This window comes from Sciurus vulgaris, assembly GCF_902686455.1.
Source record: "Sciurus vulgaris genome assembly, chromosome: 4".
Taxonomy (NCBI): Eukaryota; Metazoa; Chordata; class Mammalia; order Rodentia; family Sciuridae; genus Sciurus; species Sciurus vulgaris.
In genome coordinates this window covers 138,505,723-138,526,486 of record NC_136464.1, presented here as the reverse complement: position 1 = coordinate 138,526,486, position 20,764 = coordinate 138,505,723, and the positions used below count along the sequence as shown (strand labels likewise).

At 39.3% G+C, this 20,764-nt stretch overlaps 1 protein-coding gene across 1 annotated transcript in view; it reads left to right on the top strand.

Annotated features, from left to right (window-relative positions):
* The first annotated feature begins 838 nt into the window (after nt 1-838).
* Nucleotides 839-20,764, top strand: part of SUGT1 (SGT1 homolog, MIS12 kinetochore complex assembly cochaperone) — a 41,067-nt gene continuing 21,141 nt past the window's right edge. Inside the window, exons 1-5 of the mRNA XM_079136544.1 lie at nt 839-1,351; nt 1,449-1,506; nt 8,463-8,553; nt 9,335-9,404; nt 10,265-10,335. Of these exons, the coding sequence (XP_078992670.1) occupies nt 1,314-1,351; nt 1,449-1,506; nt 8,463-8,553; nt 9,335-9,404; nt 10,265-10,335 (328 nt within the window). The 5' untranslated portion in view covers nt 839-1,313. The remainder of the gene's footprint in view (nt 1,352-1,448; nt 1,507-8,462; nt 8,554-9,334; nt 9,405-10,264; nt 10,336-20,764) is intronic.

Genomic DNA, 20,764 nt, shown 5'->3' with positions numbered 1-20,764 from the left:
ATCCCATAATAAATTGGCAAGGAAAGTTAACCAGGCTTCTTGGCACACCACACATGGCCCATTATGATCTAGCACTTATTAACCGTTTCTCTGAGAAAATTCAAGTTCAAATTTTAGCTCTCATTATGTTTTCAAACATTTTTTGTCCTGATTGCCGTATCCCTCCTTTCATCGACTCCCAACTTTCAAGGTCACGTTCCAGTATCTTGTATTTGAGGAAGCTAACCCTGTAGTCTTTTTAGCTAAATGCTCCTTATTACTACTTCTTTCGATCTATCACTTAGAACAAAACTGATTTAAACTTCTTGAGGACATTAACATCTTTGACACCCGGAATTTAGTGTGGACTATGGATATGGCAGACGCTCAAATTACTTAGGACTACAGAGACTCTCTTTCCAGCTCCCTATTCTAACTCTGTCCCGTGGAACTTGGTGGACGCTTCCCAGTGAGATCTGCTTGGGTCAGAGGACGTTTGAGGAGGACCTGGCCGTCTGGGTTGGCATATAAAGCAGCACCGAGACAATTTTTAGACAAGCTTCCTTCGGTGCTCTCCTATAGAAAAGGTTGTAATTGGTCTGCGAAGCCGACTAGAAAGAAAGGTTGGACCACGGCGTGATGGAAAAGGGATCAGAACACACGCACAAGGGGGAAACAAAAGTTTTCCTCTGCAGCCTCTCTAAGGCCAAAACAACTTCCCGCGAGTGGAAACCTATTAGAGCTCTCGGCGCAACGATCGCGGGAATCCACGCGCCATCCGGGACTCTGATCCCGGAAAAACACACGCAGCCGCGAATGACGTCACGGATCACGAAAGGTTGGCGTCCTGCGGTAGCCATGATGAGAACTTCAGTGAAAATATAGTCAATGTAGCTTGTGTAATTAACAGACATGCATACGCCCCATTCGCCAAAAGCTCCTGAGAGATAACGGTGCATTACAAAAGTGCTTCCGAGATAACTCCGGAAGGCTCTTGGAGTGCTGGCGGGGGATGGGAAGGACGCGGAGGAAGAAAGGGCAAACGAATGTACTGGCGCTTTCCGTAACCATAGCTTCGAGGGAGAGGGGAGGGACTGTCAGAGCTGGTCACGGGACCCCAGGCTGGGCGGTGAGAACCGGTCCTCCACTTTCCCAACCGGCCCTGCGCCTGCTAGTCGCCTCCCCTCCCCCAGCCGCACGCTGCGTGCCTGCTCGTTGGCTACTTAGGACGGAAGCTCGGTTGGTGTTTCTCCAGAAGTTTCCCCTTGGGCGGCGGCGGTCCTGATAACCGCGGTAGTAGCAGCTCGGGCAGCAGCGACAGTGACTGTGTAGGGATGGCGGCGGCCGCAGCAGGACCTGCAACAGCTCAGCGGTGCGTGTATTCCTTTTCCTTTATTGTTTATTTTAAACGCCCCCCACCCCCTTTCTTTGGTTAGTGTGCTCTGCTGAAGTCGTTGTTTTCCTGGCAGGTTTTTCCAGTGCTTCTCAGATGCTTTGATTGAAGAGGACCCCCAGGCGGCGTTAGAGGTAAGAGAGCCCATTTCTTTCCCCTCCACTCTGTTCTGGCTAACCCCGCCTCTTCCGAGCATTGCCTTCTTGGGATGGAGGCTACAGTTTTTATTGGGTCTGAACCCCAATATTGAGATCCTCGGTGTCCTTTCTCTGCCCCACACTGACCCTTTTGGACCAGACCCCTTCTCTTAATCCTTCTCTCCCGAACTCCTGCATCCCCGCAATTCCTGAGAAAAACCACCTTATCAATTTTGTTTCTTGGGGGCATAGTTGGTCTGTGGGGAGCTTGCTTTTTTGGTGTTGTTTAAATGGCATTTGTGACTGTTGGAAGAAGTGAAATATGGATTTGATGATATCAGTTTACTCTTTCATTTGATAATCATCCTGCCATTCTTACATACCAGACTTGTGTTAAGCGCCTGTATGAACTCAATGTATTATAACAAAAACCTTTTTCCCCATATGTCCCTAAAACTTTCCAGATGTCCTGTAACTGTTCATCATTCATTCGTTGTTGATAAATATTTTTCAGAGCTGCTGTGTACCAGAGGCTAATTGCTATGGGTTAGTCCTATTTATGTACTTGACTAATTTACGTGTTTTTGTGCTCTGGAAGACCATGAAGTTGTAATGGAAAGTAAGAGTGTTAATAGTTCAATAAAAACAAATAGACCCTGAGTTACAGCCATGCTGCTGTGGTTCACAAAATTTTAGCCAGGAGTTTCTTGCTTTCAAGTTGTGTTATAGATAAGGTTAACAATATAAAGCAAGAGGACCTTTTTCTTTCCTAGCTACTTCTAAAAGAAGTACTAGAGCCTTCTGAGGAGGTGGTGATTTGAGTGGAGACCTGAAAAAATGAAAGAACTTTCTTGGAAGCTTTGGGGAAAGAGCATTCCAGGCAGGAAGAAGGGTCAATACAAAGATTCTGAAGTTGGAATGAAGTTGGTCTGTACAAGAAGCAGTAAAAAGGCCCATTCAATTAAAGTGGAATGAAAGGAATAGGAGCTAAGGAAGTCAGAGGCCAGATCTGGTTATGTTTTTTGGCACTGGAAATAAAGGTCTCCAAAATAAGGTGATTCAGGGCTTCTGGGATCAGTATTGAAATGATGTTACAGGAAGCATTGTGCATTTTTCATCACAATTCCTAGGTAGCTATTCATTTTCTGAATCTGCATTTGTCATAGACCTGTTAGAACTACTGCTTTTTTAAATTTTAAATCCAGTTTTATCAAAGTTGCTCTGAAGGAATATTCATGTAATGAGTTTCATTGTCATTTTCCATCTTGTTTATTTTACTTTTTATTTATTGAGATATGACATGTTTGAATAACACAAAATTTGAGTCCACTTGACAAATTTTTACATGTGTACACCACACAATCAAGAAATAAAACATCTCTATTTACAAGGTTCCATTATGCTCCTTCCCAGCCAATAATTTCTCAGTAACTCTTATAATCTGCCCTGTTAGTTTTGCTTGATCATGCACTCACAAACAGAATCATACAGTAGGCGCTCTATTCACTATACTCTTGTTTTTTATTTTGTTTTGTGGTGCTGGGGATTGAACTTGGAACTTTGTGCATGCTAGACAACCATTCTACCATTAGCTACATTCCTAGTCTTTTTCATTTAAAGTGTTGGTACAGGGTCTCACTAAGTTTCCCAAGCTGACCTGAAACTGATCCTCTTGCCTCAGCTACCCAGCTGCTGAGATTACAAATGTGTTCCACTGTTTGGCTTTTTTTTCCACCCCCTTCTTTAATCCTTATTTGAGCATACATTTTGTTTTGTATAGTGGGAGTTCTTTTTCATTGCTGTGTATCATTCAGTGGTATAAATACAGCACAGTTTGTTTTAAAAAGACCTTTGGATTATTTCTAGTTATTATATAGTATGAATAAAAGCCACTGTGAATACTCTTGTACATGTATCTTAGTGAACACATGCTTGCTTTTTTTTTTTTTTTGTATATACTAGGAATGTGGTTAGTTTTAGTATCTTAGTTCTTGTGACATTTGGACCTGCAATATCAGCATCATCATTGAATTCATTGTGTTCTTAGAGAAAGGCCTTACAACTCATGTAGTAGCATATGTCTTACTCTTCCTTTTTTGCATTGTATAGAATTGAAACTCAAATCCAAGAGATATGTCATAGAGATGTAAATAGCAGTTAGAGGCAGAATGGGGGCCTTAGGACCCCGGTTTCCCGACTTTTAGCGTACTGCTAGAGAACACTCGTTCTCAAAAGTGTGTGGTCTTCAGACCAACTCTAGCATCATCTTTAGGACTCACCACAGACCTGAAATGAGAAACTTTTGAATATAGGGAGGATGATCATGATATAAATCCAGCTATACTAGGAGGAAATGATATTTCTAAACCTTGAGATGCCCTCACAAAGATGAACAGGTAAATTATTAAGTAATTGGTAATGATAAGTAGGTCCAGAACTTTGATGCTGAATATTAGTTTGTTTCCCCAAGAGCTACTTTAGCAGTACTTTAGATAGTGGTGCTATCTTGTTGGTTAAAATGTATGTGTTGGTTAGGAGCTATAGCTTGATGGTAGAGCATTAGCCTAGCATGTGTGAGACCCTGGGCTCAGTCCCCAGAACCCGTCCCCCGCATCCCCACAAAAAATGTATTTTACATAAGACCATTCAATTAGGAATAAGGAGGAAATTGACTGTATAATGTAAGCTATTTTGCATTTTTCTTTTATTCACCAAACAACATTTCATTAGTGGTGAATGTTCTTCGGGGACCAAGACTCTAAAGATGAAAAGACTGCCGTGAGGAATTTTATAGTCTTGTGGACAGACAAGTCAGTAGATCATTAAAATATAAGATAACTATTGTAATGGGCTTATAGTACAATAAGAACAGCAGAATAGAGACTGACTAGTGGGGCTAAAAAAAATCATGGAGGATGGACAGTGGGTGTAGGGGGGCATTTAGGTAAGAGGAAGAACTTCTGATGTTCTCTAGCTCAGTAGGGTAACTGGTTTACAAACAGTTAATTGTATATTTCAAAATAGCTAGTAGAGAGGATTTTGAATTTACCCGATATAAAGAAATGGCATATATCTGAGGTGATAACACCAGTTACCTAGATCTGATCATTGTGCATTGTATACATTTATTGAAATGTCATATCTTACTCCATAAATATGTACAATTTTGTTGATTAAAAATGATATATTAAAGTAAAAACACAAATTTGTAGAGGAAGTTGCAGTACAGTAGGGACGGAAAATATGCAAATTTTGAGAATCTTTTGAGGCACAAAAGATTTCGGGTTCTTTTAAGAACCCAAGCATGCCTTAATCTCAGCAACTTGGGAGACTGAGGCAAGAGAATTGCAAGTTCCAGGCCAACCTTGACAACTCAGCAAGACACTATCTCAAAATTAAATAAAAAGGACTAAGGATGTAGCTCAGTGGTAGATTATCCCTGGGTTCCATCCCCAGGATCACAAAAACAAAAAGAACCCAAGCTCTGAAGTTTGTGAGGTCTAAATCTCATTTCTAGAGTATATTTCTCAACTGTTAAGTGGAAAAAAACAGGACCTACTTGTAAGAATTATCCTGAAGATAATACAGTACTTCGTATTTGCTTATTACAGTGCCTGGCATATGGAAAGGGCTCTAGCTGTTCTGTTTTAGGCACATTAATAGTTCAGTGGTGTTAGAACATGCAGTGTAAGGAGGCAAGTCCTGTGAGATAAAGGTTACACAAGTACAGAGGCCAGGCCATTTAAGACCCTAAGGATTTTCAGTTTTATCATAATCATGCAGATCTCAGAAGAATTCTGAAACAAATGAAATTACCTGAATTACAATGCTTGCTCTAAAAGCAAAGTAGATAATAGATTGGAGGAGGCATAGAAATATAGTGATACATGATAAGTGGTGAATGTTGAAATCTAAGACAGTGATTTGAGGGCCTAGAAGGGAATTATTTTTTATGTAAAATGCACTAGACTTGGTGATAGTTTTAATAAGGGATAACTCCTGTTTTTCTGACTTGGGGAATATTGCAAAGTTGGTATCCTTCACTAAGCATAGAAGATAAGAACATAGAATGGGCAATAAGTTTGAAGGGATGGTTTTAAACCTTGAATATTGTATATGGATTATCTCTGGGACATTTCAAGTGAAGTCTTTTACTTTTTTTTTTTTTTTTTGCGGTACTGGGGATCGAACTCAGGGCCTCGTGCTTGCAAGGCAAGCACCCTGCCAGCTGAGCTATCTCCCCAGCTCTCAGGTGAAGTCTTAAGAGAACTGGCAATATGTGGGTGTTGCTCAGGAGCACTGACCAGCTTCAATGTAGACTTGTGTCACCAGCATACATCAACATACATGTGAAGCTAGGACACTAGATAGGTCAGAAGATATGCTAGAGGGAAGAAGACTAAATATAAATGAGCCTTAGGGAAACAGCTTTAAAGAGGCTCCTAGAATAGTAGACTAAAAGCCCTAATTCGTATTTGTTAGACACAAAATGATGAAGTTAGGTAGTGCATTGGATTTGGCAACAAGTGTTACTAGTGACTTTGAGAAGGTTAAGTCTATGGGCCTAAATATTTTTATATGGTTTTGCCAAAGGAAAGGAGGGTAAAACAATATGAGAAAGACTGAGAAAAGTCTGCAAGGAGAGAAATCGGCAGCTTTCATTAAGTACATACTGGGTGACACAGACCTAGACTAGGTTTTGGGGGGAGAAGGTGTTTGGTACTGGGAATTGAACCCAGGGGTGCTTTACCACTAAGCTACACCCAGCCCTTTTTATTTTTTGAGACAGGGTCTTGCTAAATTGCTTTGGGCTTCCCTAAGGTGCTGAGGTTGTCCCGGAAATGGCAATACGGTGTTTAGTATAGATCTTTACTAAATAATAGTCATTTGTTGCTGTAATTCAGATTTGGCACTGAAGAACCTTGCTTTTTGAGATAACTTCTGTTTAGTCCCATTGTAGTCTAGCATACAGCAGCAATTGTCCAGAGAACAGAAAGGAAAATGCAGAACTCTAAAAATGTACCATAAGTTAGATGTAAAGACCACAAATCATTATTTTAACTTTGCTTTTCCTTGTTTTATTGTATGTTGCTTATTCAAAATATAAAGTTAATTTATTCATAATGTATAAGTTTGTGTGTCATGCTTTAAAGTTTGTGCTGTGTTTTTTGGTAACTTTTTTCAGTAACAGTCTAAGTCAGTTGCTTATTTTATTTAACTGAATAATCATAACTGGTTCTCTTTAACCAGAAATTATATTATGGTTTGGTTTACAAAGGTGTTTTAAAATGCAGAAGCTTCTTTTACCTAACTTGTTAAGAAAAGGAATATATATATAAATACATATATAGTGTGTATTTAAATCTTTTTTCCCCGCCCTGGTGTCTGGCTTATGTCTCTTATATAATATTTCTAAAAGTACTTTTTTCTTTTTTCCATTTTCCTTTTTCTAAAAGTACTTTCTAAATTGATCCAACCATCAGTATGCTCTATAAGCCTTTTTGACCATAATATTTGTTTTCTTAGAAGTAGCTCGAAGTTTTACTTCAAGTTAAATAGATAAATAAGCTATCTGCTACTTTCAAAATTGTTTTAAAGTTTGATGCTAGGAGTTTTGAGAATATTAAAAAACATCAATACAGATGCCTGATAGTATTGGCAACAAGGAGTAAAAACATGTAACCAAGAAGCAGTGTTGTTTTGTGGTTAAAATCTACTTTAGAGAGTCAAGTAGACCTGGATTTGAATCCTGTCTTTGGCAGTATTATAACTAACTAGAAAGTCAGGGAAGGCATTCTCTGCAAATCTAGGGGAGATGCATTCCAGTTAGAAAAGAGTCGCAGAGTCCTGAAGTGGTTGAGGAACTTCATGGAGGCCGTTGTGATTGTAAGGGAAGAACACCAGGGGTGGAGTAGTAAGAGGCAAAATCAGAGATGTGGGGAGTCATATCAAGAATGGGGACCTTCTCGAAGAATTTGACCTTTACTGAGTCAGCTGGAAAGGTGTTGGAGAGTTTTGTGCGTAGATATAGTAACAAAACTTGATTAGCATTACTGATTGGACCTACAAATTAAGATGGGTAAAAAGTATTTTGGTTTTAGGTGTTTTTTGATTCTGTAGTATACACTGCTTTATTAAAGCAAAGTCAGTGACACATGTGGCTGTTGAAATAATTTACGTTTTACCAAATGTCTAGTGGGTGATAGGGGCAATGGGTAGAGTAAAAGTATATCTGCCTGTCTGCACTTGTCTTTGATCTTACTGATTGTGAGATCTTTTCCTATGTCATTATTTTTCCAGCTACCATCTATATACTGTGACTATCAAAGGTGGTAAAAGTTTTAATTTCTATAATGCTAACTCTTGGTCAATTGATACTAGCTATCTGTGAGAGTCTGTCTGGGCTTGAAACAGAAAGTAATCTGTAAGGGTTTTCTGCCATTTACAGAGAATAGGACAGAGCCATGTAAGCTTAATTTTGTATTTATTGATTCTGTTAACCTCTTTGAGCTCTAGATTTAACCTCTAGTTTTTTTTGTTTTTTGTTTTTTATTTTTATTTTTTAATAGGATATCTTTACATTTTCTAGGCATCTCAATTCTGTATGATCTTTGAGTTTTCTCCAAATTAGGAGAAATTCTGTGCTGGTCAATGTATACCAACTAAATTTTTCAGAATAAATGGGGGATAATTATTAAGTTTCTCCTGTAGACCAGGAACTGCTAAGTGCTTTACGTAGATGTTACAGTATGTTGTGTTCTTTGAGCATGGAGTAGGGAAGGGAAGGAGAGATTTTGATCCTCTTTCCAAGGAAAAGCTCCCAATTTGTTTCCCTTTTATCTTTTCTCCAAATAGCTTGTAATAATGGATTATTTGGTTAAAAGTTATGTTTTAATTAGAATTCAATGGCTTTAAAAAAAACATTTACTAACACTCATCATTTATATTTGTAGGAGCTGACTAAGGCTTTGGAACAGAAACCAGATGATGCACAATATTATTGTCAAAGAGCTTATTGTCATATTCTCCTTGGAAATTACTGTGGTAACTTCTCTTATGAAGTGTATTATTGTCTCTTCTTTATCAGTTACTCATAAATTTTGTCCAAGACAAAAAGAATTTAAAAAATAGAGGTTATCTGAGGATTTTTAAATTGATCTTTCGTATGATTTTTAAATTGGCTTTTCACAGGGATGGGTGAAGTAGCTGCAGTGTGATAAACATAATGTTGAGTAACACCTATTTAACCATTATGGGTGTCTCTTTGGTGGGTAGAGAATTTGTACAGATTTAAATTATAGTTATTGGATATACTGATAAAAAATGTATTATTTCACAGTGTATAAATGAAATGCTCTTATTTTTTAAATAAAAAAATAGTTTTATGTATTATGTAACTTTAAAAAAAATTCTCATTGAGACCCATTGGGAAGAATTTAATGTCCTGAATTACATTACATAATTGTTGTTAATGAGAAAAGAACTATGACACAGAGCTTTATTTATTAATGGAAAAGCTTTAAAAAGGAAACTAAATATTAGGTCAAAAGAAATTTATGAAGGTAATACTTATTTGAATTTCATCTCAAATAAGCTTTTCCCAGTTTGAGACCATTTGGGGCTGAGGATGTAGCTCAGTGGTAGAAAGCTTGTCTAATGTGTGAGTCCATGTTCTGTCCCCAGCACTGCAAAACAAACAAACAAAAACCAACAGAAAACTGTATGGCCTTTCCAGCAACATAAGAGTTTAAGACTGATTCCAATGTATAGTATTTGCTAGATCTGTAAATAACTGATTTTAAAAAAACTTCTTTTTTATATACAGATGCTGTTGCTGATATAAAAAGGTCTCTTGAACTCAATCCAAATAATTCCACTGCTATAATGAGAAAAGGGTATGTAAATAACTACTCTTCTTGTTGGACTTGGACTAAAGCTAATAGGTCTTTCATTTTTTTTTAATGAATTGTTTGTTTTACATATAGATATATAGTGAAGTGCATTTTATACATTTTATAGCTGAGAATTGATTTATTTTCACATATAACATAATTCTATTATGTTAAGTAAAGTTCATTATAGGAGGTTTATATTCAGTATGTTTTAAATTAGTGACAGTTGAAGTAACTGCAAGGTATAGATGAAACTGATAGATTTCACATTCTCTTTTTGTTTATTTTTTGGAATTTACTGTACTTAACTGACTAGAGAACCTGTTCCCCAGCCAAGCTGGATGGGCTACATTTAATGCTAGGAAAACTTTTATTTATATTTTTAAAATCTAGTTTTTTGTGTAATTATATTTCAAGGTGAGCAGTTGTACAATTAAAATCAAATTTCTTCTGAAGTAAAATTGAATTTTAGAGAGAATTATACTAGATGTTATAGTAATTTAGAAAATCTCTTGACTCTTTAGCATATACTTAAAATAAATTCTTTCTCCTGGGTGCTGTGACAAAGGCCTGTAATTAATAACTTGGGAGACTGAGGCAGGAGGATTGCAAATTCAAGGTCAGCCTCAGCAACTTAGTGAGGCCCTGTCTCAAAATAATAAAAGGTGTTGGGGATGTAGCTTAGTGGTATAGCACACCTGTGTTCAATCGCTGTACACCCCAACCCCGCTACTCCCCAACCCTGCCCCCCCAAAAAAAAAACTTCCAAAAGTAGAGAATACTAAGAAATTTTTTATTTAGAAAGAGGACTATTTTCCATGTTCTCATACATGTGTTAATTTGTTTTTAATATGTTCATGCAGGATATGTGAATACCATGAAAAAAACTATGCTGCTGCTCTAGAAACTTTTATGGAAGGACAGAAATTAGATAGTAAGTATTAGAATTATACTCTGACAAACTTATCACTTCTATATCTTAAATACCATAGGTGAATTTTATTGATATAATCTCAGTTGTAGAAACTCAATACCTTTTTTCCTCTTAGCATGCAAAATGGGAGAAAGGGACTCTGAGGGAACAGGTATACAAAAGGAAAAGAGAGCAAGAAAAGTAAAGAAATAAAAACCTAAAATTGTTCAATAAGGAGAAAAAGGAAAATGTACACTGTAACAGTCATATAGTATTCAAACCTCCCAGTCTTCAGTAGCCTGATGCATGAGGGGTACCTGACAGTGAGCTTCAGGTGTTCAGTAGGCGTCTCAGGATGGGATTTGCCCCACCTAAAGATCGGAGCTACAGCTTCCAGGCTTAACCATGATGGCCGCTCTGGCTTCCATTGTGTTGGCAAATGGGGAGCTGCAGCTCAGGGTGTGGACGTGGTCTACTGAGGTCCTGGAGGCAGGGTGTGGTTGGTCAGGCAGGGGTCCTGGAGGTCGGGTGTGTTTGGTGTGGTTGCGGGATCCTGGAGGCCTGGTGCAATCAGTCGGTCTGGGGTCCAGGTGATAGGGCACAGTCAGTCTGTCTGGGGGTCCTGGTGGCAGGGAGCAGTCAGTTGATGTGAGGGCCCAGAGGCAGGGAGTGATCGGTCGGGCTGAGGGATCCTGGAGATGGGGCTCAGTCAGTCTGGCCAGGGGTCCTATGGGGCCTGGCTGTTGTCTCAAAATGGCGGCAGCCACATGTAATCAAACCTGCAGGTACTGTAACAGTGAACTTCCAGGCAACAGTAGGCAGCTGGCACTCAACTGGCGGTTGGTGATCAGTTTGCTGACTGTTGTCGGACGATCGGGAGGTGAACCTTGTGCAGTGGGTGATGGATAGGTGTAAGGCAGGCGATGGACAGGCAAGAGGCAGGCAAATGGCGGATGATAGGCACCTGACAGTGAGCAATCTGCACTCAAAAAAGGCATTGATATGCTGGCAGACTCCTGGTGATCACAGCAGACATGTGGGGTAAACAGCAGGGGATCGATAAGCAGCAAAAACTTCCTCACCAAGAAACAGATATCCTCTGCTTGAAACCAGAGTTACGGAGCAACAAGGAATGCAGCCTCCCTCTAGTCCGCCATCTTGCATTCCTTTTTTCCCTCTTCTTTAGTGGCATTTTGTATTGATTGCAGAATTTGTCAGCACTTAAAGTTGATTAAATTGGCCTTTCTTTAGCCTTTAAATCATAGATAAACTTTGCAGTTCAAAGTCAAAAACTAAATACTCCATGTTCTCTCCATACCGAGTCTGGCTTTATTTTTTTTCTAATGGAAAATTTGTCTTGTTTAAAAGTCTGTTCATTTTAAGTTATTAAGATTGCAAAGATGGGAAATCTCAAAATATAACCTTTATGGAAAAGTGAAGTGTAAATCTGAGTAAATTACGAGAGGGCACAGAAGAAATGTGGGCCTTTGGGATTATGTACCTTATCCCAGCTATGTATTTTGTGAAGACAAATTGTGAGAACTGAAAATTTAAAAGTTTATAAAATACTGAAAGATAACAGGTTGTAAGTAATCTTGCAGAATAATTATAGACTGCATAATCCTGATTGTACTATACTATATCTTACTGTAGAGTATTACCACAAGTCTCTAAAGCATTCATTTTCATCTGGAAACGGTTTTGCTTCCAGGGTGACTTGCCAATGTCCGAAGAGGTTTTATGATTGGTATATGGGGATTATGCTCATATTATGTAGTCATTAGAAGCCAGGACTGCTACTAAACATTGTATAGTGCACAAGACAGTCCCCCACAATAAAGTAGTATCTGGTCTAAAATGTCAGTGCCGAGATTGAGAAACTCTCTTCTAAAGTATTAAGTATTTTAAAATTTTCATGATCTTTAACATAAGCTTCTCTGCTGTATACCTACTCAAAAGAAAGGATTTTAGGTCCAACTGTGCAAATGGAAACTACAAATTAGGAAGGAATCTGGGCAGTAGTAATTGTTCTTAAACTTCCTTCTCCCAGTTTTGGTACATGAATTATGGCTCTTCAACAAGCAAGTCAACATGTCCTCTCTTACCAAGTTTTAAAGAGTCTAATTATCTAATGTCTTGACGCGTATTGGAAAACACTAAGGAGACAAGAGTCATCATATCCTCTGCATTTCTAAGCTTTGTACCTTTTTCTCTCTCTTTATATGGTATAGAAAACTCGGTTTTATTTACTAATTATTTGAATAATAGGTTATTCCATAGGGGTTTTATTTATTTATTTATTTTTATTGTAAACAAATGGGATACATGTTGCTTCTCTGTACACGGCGTAGAGGCATTCCATTTGTGTAATCATAAATTTACATAGAGTAATGTTGTTTGATTCATTCTGTTATTTTTTTCCCTTCCCCCACCCCTCCCACCCCTCTTTACCCTCTATACAGTAGTTCCTTCCTCCATACTTGCCCCCCTCCCTAACCCTAACTCTAACCCTAACACTAACCCTTCCCTCCCCCCCATTATGTGTCATCCTCCACTTACTAGCGATATCATTCGTCCTTTGGCTTTTTGAGATTGGCTTATCTCACTCAGCATGATATTCTCCAATTTCATCCATTTGCCTGCAAATGCCATAATTTTGTCATTCTTTATGGCTGAGTAATATTCCATTGTATATATATACCACAGTTTCTTTATCCACTCATCAATTGAAGGGCATCTAGGTTGGTTCCACAGTCTGGCTATTGTGAATTGAGCAGCTATGAACATTGATGTGGCTGTGTCTCTGTAGTATGCTGATTTTAAGTCCTTTGGGTATAGGCCAAGGAGTGGGATAGCTGGGTCAAATGGAGGGTCCATTCCAAGTTTTCTAAGGAATCTCCACACTGCTTTCCAGAGTGGCTGCACTAATTTGCAGCCCCACCAGCAATGTATGAGTGTACCTTTCTCCCCACATCCTCGCCAACACCTGTTGTTGCTCGTATTCTTGATAATCGCCATTCTAATTGGGGTGAGATGGAATCTTAGGGTGGTTTTGATTTGCATTTCTCTTATTACTAAAGATGTTGAACATTTTTCCATATGTTTGTTGATTGCTTGTAGATCTTCTTCTGTGAAGTGTCTATTCATTTCCTTAGCCCATTTGTCGACTGGATTATTTGAATTCTTGGAGTAGAGTTTTTTGAGTTCTTTATAGATTCTGGAGATTAGTGCTCTATCTGAAGTATGATTGGCAAAGATATTCTCCCACTCTCTAGGCTCTTTCTTCACATGCTGATAGTTTCCTTTGCTGAGAGAAAGCTTTTTAGTTTGAATCTATCCCAGTTATTGATTCTTGCTTTTATTTCTTGTGCTATGGGAGTCATGTTAAGGAAGTCTGGTCCTAAGCCCACATGTTGAAGATCTGGACCTACTTTTTCTTCTATAAGATGAAGGGTCTCTGGTCTGATTCCGAGGTCCTTAATCCATTTTGAGTTTAGTTTCGTGCATGGTGAGAGATATGGGTTTAGTTTAATTCTGTTGCATATGGATTTCCAATTCTCCCAGCACCATTTGTTAAAGAGGCTATCTTTTCTCCATTGCATATTTTTGGCCCCTTTGTCTAGTATGAGAAAATTGTATTTATTTGGGTTTGTGTCCGTGTCCTCTATTCTGTACCATTGATCTACCTTTCTATTTTGGTACCAATACCATGCCGTTTTTGTTACTATTGCTTTGTAGTAGAGTTGAAGATCTGGTATTGCAATATCCCCTGTTTCACTCTTCCTGCTAAGGATTGCTTTAGCTATTCTGGGTTTCTTATTCTTCCAGATGAATTTCATAATTGCTTGCTCTATTTCTGTAAGGTACATCATTGGGATTTTAATTGGAATTGCATTGAATTTGTATAGCACTTTTGGTAGTATGGCCATTTTGACAATATTAATTCTTCCTATCCAAGAACATGGAAGATCTTTCCATCTTCTAAGGTGTTCTTTAATTTCTTTCTTTAGTGTTCTCATTGTAGAGGTCTTTCACCTCTTTTGTGAGATTGATTCCCAAGTATTTTATTTTTTTCGAGGCTATTGTGAATGGGGTAGTTTTCCTAATTTCTCTTTCTGAAGATTCATCACTTATGTATAAAAATGCGTTGGATTTATGGGCATTGATCTTGTAACCTGCTACTTTACTGAATTCACTTATGAGTTCTAAGAGTTTTCTGGTGGAATTTCCAGGTTCCTCTAAATATGTAATCATGTCATCAGCAAACAGGGATAGTTTGAGTTCCTATTTTCCAATTTGTATCCCTTTAATTTCTTTGGTTTGTCTAATTGCTCTGGCCAGAGTCTCAAGAACGATGTTGAATAGAAGTGGTGAAAGAGGGCATCCCTGCCTTGTTCCAGTTTTTAGGGGGAATGCTTTCAGTTTTTCACCATTTAGAATGATATTAGCCATGGGCTTAGCATAAATGGCCTTTACAATGTTAAGGAATGTTCCCACTATCCCTATTTTTTCTAGTGTTTTGAGCATGAAGGGGTGCTGTATTTTATCAAATGCTTTTTCTGCATCTATTGAAATAATCATGTGATTCTTGACTTTAAGTCTATTAATATGGTGAATTACGTTTATTGATTTTCTGATGTTGAACCAACCTTGCATCCCTGGGATGAAACCAACTTGGTCATGATGCACTATCTTTTTAATACGTTTTTGTATGCGATTTGCTAAAATTTTGTTGAGAATTTTTGCGTCGATATTCATTAAGGATATTGGTCTGAAATTTTCTTTCCTTGATGAGTCTCTGTCTGGTTTAGGTATCAGTGTGATATTGGCTTCATAGAATGAGTTTGGGAGGGTTCCCTCCTCTTCTATTTTATGGAATACTTTGAGAAGTATTGGAATGAGCTCTTCTTTAAAGGTTTTGTGGAACTCGGCTGAGAACCCATCTGGTCCCGGACTTTTCTTTGTTGGTAGGCTTTTGATGACTTCTTCTATTTCAGTACTTGAAATTGGTCTATTTAAATTGTTTATGTCCTCCTCGTTCAGTTTAGGCAGTTCATATGTCTCTAGAAATCTGTTGATGTCTTCGAAATTTTCTATTTTTTTGGAGTATAGATTTTCAAAATAGCTTCTAATTATGTTTTGTATTTCAATCCTGTCTGTTGTGATATTTCCTTGTTCATTCCGAATTTTAGTGATTTGGGTTTTCTCTCGTCTTCTCTTTGTTAGTGTGGCTAAAGGTTTATCAATTTTGTTTATTTTTTCGAAGAACCAACTATTTATTTTGTCAATTTTTTGTATTGTTTCTTTTGTTTCAATTTCATTGATTTCAGCTCTGAGTTTAACTATTTCCTGTCTTCTACTACTTTTGGTGCTGTTCTGTTCTTCTTTTTCTAGGGCTTTGAGCTGTAGTGTTAGGTCATTTATTTGTTGAATTTTACTTCTTTTATTAAATGCGCTCCATGAAATAAATTTCCCTCTAAGTACTGCTTTCATAGTGTCCCAGAGATTTTGATATGATGTTTCTTTGTTCTCATTTACCTCTAAGAATTTTTTAATTTCCTTCCTAATATCTTCTGTTATCCATTCATCATATAAGAGCATGTTGTTTAATCTCCAGATGTTGGAATAGTTTCTGTGTTTTACTCTTTCATTTATTTCTAACTTCAATCCATTATGATCTGATAGAATACATGGTAGTGTCTCTATCTTCTTGTATTTGCTAACATTAGCTTTGTGGCATAATATATGGTCTATTTTAGAGAAGGATCCATGTGCTGCTGAGAAGAAAGTGTATTCGCTCTTGGTTGGATGGTATATTCTATAAATGTCCGTTAAGTCTAGATTATTGATTGTGTTATTGAGATCTATGGTTTCTTTGTTCAATTTTTGTCTGGAAGATCTGTCCAGTGGTGAGAGAGGCGTGTTAAAATCACCTAGTATATTGTGTTATGGTCTATTTGGTTTCTGAAATTGAGAAGGATTTGTTTGACATACATGGATGAGCCACTGTTTGGGGCATAGATGTTTATGATTGTTATATCTTGCTGATTTATGCTTCCCTTAAGCAGTATGAAATGACCTTCTTTATCCCTTCTGACTAACTTTGGCTTGAAGTCCACATTATCGGAAATGAGGATGGATACTCCAGCTTTTTTGCTGAGTCCATGTGAATGGTATGTTTTTCCCCATCCTTTCACCTTTAGTCTATGGGTATCTTTTTCTATGAGGTGAGTCTCTTGCAGGCAACATATTGTTGGATCTTTCTTTTTAATCCAATCTGCCAGTCTATATCTTTTGATTGATGAATTCAGGCCATTAACATTCAGGGTTATTATAGAGATATGATTTGGTTTCCCGGTCATTTGGTTCATTTTTAAAATTTTGTTTATTTATTTGTTTGACACAACTTGTTTCCTCCTTTATTTGACAATTCCTTTAGGATAATTCCTCCCTTTGCTGATTTGCTTCTTTGTTTTTCATCTCTTCCTCATGGAATATTTTGCTGAGAATGTTCTGTAATGCTGGCTTTCGTTTTGTAAATTCTTTTAGCTTTTGTTTATCATGGAAGGATTTTATTTCATCATCAAATTTGAAGGTAAGTTTTGCTGGGTATAAGATTCTTGGTTGGCATCCATTTTCCTTCAGGGCTTGAAAAATGTTGTTCCAGGCCCTTCTAGCTTTTAGGGTCTGGATTGAAAAGTCTGCTGATATCCTTATTGGTTTACCCCTGAATGTAATTTGGTTCTTTTCTCTCACAGCCTTTAAAATTCTGCCTTTATTTTGAATGTTAGGTATTTTCATTATAATGTGCCTTGGTGTGGGTCTGTTGTCATTTTGTGTATTTGGAGTCCTATAAGCCTCTTGAACTTGATTTTCCATTTCATTCTTCAGATTTGGGAAATTTTCTGATATTATTTCATTGAATAAATTGTTCATTCCTTTGGCTTGTTTCTCTAGGCCTTCCTCAATCCCAATAATTCTTAAATTTGGCCTTTTCATGATATCCCATAGTTCTTGTAGATTCTGTTCATGATTTCTTACCATCTTCTCTGTTTGTTCAACTTTGTTTTCAAGGTTAAATATTTTGTCTTCAATGTCTGAGGTTCTGTCTTCCAGGTGTTCTATCCTATTGGATATGCTTTCTATGGAGTTCTTAATTTGGTGTATTGTTTCCTTCATGTCAAGGATTTCTGTTTGGTTTTTTTTTCAATATCGCTAACTCTTTATTGAAATGATCTTTTGCTTCCTGTATTTGCTCTTTTAACTGTCGATTGGTGCGATCATTCAATGCTTGCATTTGCTCTTTCATCTCATCGTTTGCTTCTCTGATCATTTTAATTATGTACATTCTGAACTCCTTTTCTGTCATTTCTTCTGCCATGCTGTCATTGGGTTTTATTGATGTAACATCTAGATTTGTTTGCAGCATTTTCTTTCCTTCTTTTCTCATATTGTTCAGATATCAGTGGACCGCTGAGATATTGCAGATTTCCTCTATTGACTAACAATGTCCCTGAAGATTTCTGTATATATCCCCCTTAGCCTTCAGTAGGCTGAAGTCTTAGAGGAAGTTGATAATGCGGTGCTCCACAAGGAAGCTGCCTCTCTAGGAGTGGTGGACTTCAGGTGGGGTATAATCTCTGCTAGTGGACAGAGGTGCCTCCACTTGTTAACCAATGGTCATCCAAAGGGGACCTAGGCTGCGGGCTGAGGCAAGGCCTATTTGGGCCTGAGTCTCTGGTTTTACCGTCCTTGTGGGGAAACCTCACCCGGCAGGGAAGACTCACCTGGTGGGGAGGTCTCGCCGGTCAGTTCCTTCCTAGAGGTTCCCCTCAATTTACAGCTACCTCCTGGGCTGGGCTGCCTTCCTCTGCAAAGTTCCCAGGGGCCCGGCCCTACCTCCTGGGCCTGGGAGCCTCACCCTTCGCAGATGAATCTCCTTAGGCTGCCCCTCCTCAGAGAATCTGCCCGCAGGTTTGGAACCTTCGCTCCGCCCTAAGCCTATCTCTGTGCAGCTCTTCCACCAAGAAGCCTCCTAGATCCTGGGACCCTGCTCTGCACCTAATTGCCTGGCTATGCGGCCCCTCCTCTGAGCAGCCACCTGGGGCCCCGTACAATCGCTGTGAGTCCCAGAGACCCACCACACGCCTCTTCCTCCAGACAGCCGCCCAGTATTCCGGTGCGGTCACTAGGAGTCCAAGCAACTGACTGCGTGCCTCCTCCTCCCACCAACCACCCGTAGCCCTGGGCAATCAATCACTCCGAGTCGAAGTGACCCTCCCCATTCCTCCTCCTTCTCCAGATAACCCCCCGGGTGTTCAGGAGTGGTTGCTCTGAGTGGCTCTGAATCCACGTGACCCGCTGCACGGGTCCTCTGGGCAACCGCCCGAAGCTCTGGTGCGGCCACTCAAGACCAAGCGACCCACCACGCTTCTCCTCCAGGCAGCCCCCCTGAGTTCAGGCGCTGTCACTTTAAGTCCAAACAACTCACCACTCGCCTTCTCCTCTGAGCAGCCGCCTGGAGCTCTAATGGAGTCACTGCGAGTCCACAGGACCCGCCGCGCTCCTCCTACTCCTCCGGGCAGGCCCCGGTGTTCCGAAGTGGTCCGAGTCCAAACAGCCGCCGCGCAGCCCCTCCTTTGGCAACCGCCTGTAGCTCTGGTGCAGTCACTCCGAACCCAAGTGTCCACGCTCCTCGTCCTCTTTGTCCTCAGGGCAGGCCCCGGGGTTCAGAAGCAGTCGTTCTGAGTCCAAACAGCTGGCCACGCAGCCCCTCCTCTGGCAACCGCCTGTAGCTCTGGTGTAGTCACTCCGAACCCAAGCGGCCAAGTTCCTCCTCCTCCTCCTCAGGGCAGGCCCCGGTGTTCTGAGTCCACACAGCTAACCTCGCCACTCCTCCCCTGGGCAGCTGCCGGAGCCCCAGTGGTGGCTCCGAGTCCGAGCGCTGTGCCGAGTGGCCTCCTTTACGGCGCTCCCAGTTGTCCGCGTTCACTGCGCCAGCGGGGGGAGGGGCGTCTCGTCGGCAGCTCTACTTCACAAAGTTGCCTGCATTCCGGGACGCCTTCCCAATGGGTGAGAGTCACCCGGCTGCTTTGAGTTCGTCCCAAGTGTCTCAATATCTCCTCTTTTGAATCCTGAGTCCTGGAACAACATGAAATGCAGCCACCCTCTAGGCCGCCATCTTGAAAACCTCCCATAGGGGTTTTATTTTATTCTATTCTGTTTTTTATAGATGTAAATGGACAGAATGCCTTTATTTTGTTTATTTTGATGCTAAGGATTGAACCCAATGCCTTACACACTAGGCAAGTGCTCTGCCACTGAGCTACAGCCCCAGCCCTCCAGAGGGATGTTTTTTGTTTTTTTAAATTTTTTTTTAGTTGTTGATGGACCTTTATTTAATCCATTTATATGTGGTGCTGAGAATCAAACTGAATGGTAGGGAAGCATTCCACCAGTGAGCCATATCTCCAGCCCATCCATAGGTTTTTTTTTTTTTTTTTTTTTTTCCACTTGTAGATGGACATAATATCTTTATTTTTTTTTAAGTGGTGCTGGGAATCAAACCCAGTGCCTCTCACATGCTAGGCAAGCATTCTACTACTGAGCTATAACCCCAGCCCGCTCCATAGGGTTTTGATATGACATTTCCTTAGTAGAACATAGCATGTGTATTTAAAAATTTTATTCAGGCATATGTAGTTTAATTTCTTCTATAAATTAGTAAATTCGGAAATTTTAAATTTTACTGCTTTTCATTTTTCAGGTTAATCTTGCCCACAGTTAGCTTGAATTCATAAACTTTTATTTAGAGTACTTTTAATATTTTTGTTAATATCTTGGTAGGGACTGTGACTATTTAGATGTCATTAAGAATTTGGATCTTAAGAATAAATTGTTTTATGTACACATTCACATTGTTACTTTTATATAGTTTGCTGTAAATAGTCTCTTGGTTGCCATATAAATTTTGGAGATGTAACAACTTTACAAAATCTTAAGTAGGAAAGGCATGGTAACAAGTAAAGCCACTAAGAGAGTAGTAAACAGAATAGGTACCTGCATTGAAGAGCAGGCTGGGCCCGGAGAGGCTTTTCAGCCTTGTCCTAGTTGCCAGCTCCCTACCCCACCAAGTTTGATGGCATATTGGGAGTCTGATTCAGGTCTGATGTTGTTATGTGAAAGGATGCTCCTTTAAGAGCAGGGAGGTGGGACAAAATATAGATTAAAATATCCGAGAAATGAGTGAGGTTAACTGTAGTTAAAACTATTCTAGCAAACAAAGCAAAATTTCCTAGGGCGAACAACTAGTATTGGTTATGTTTACAGTGAAAATACTAGGATTGCTATGCTCTGCTATGTATGATAGGTGTCCATTGCTGAATCCCCAGTGCCTAGAATAGTGCCTGGGACATAGTAGATACTCCGTATTTGTTAAATGAATATGTTA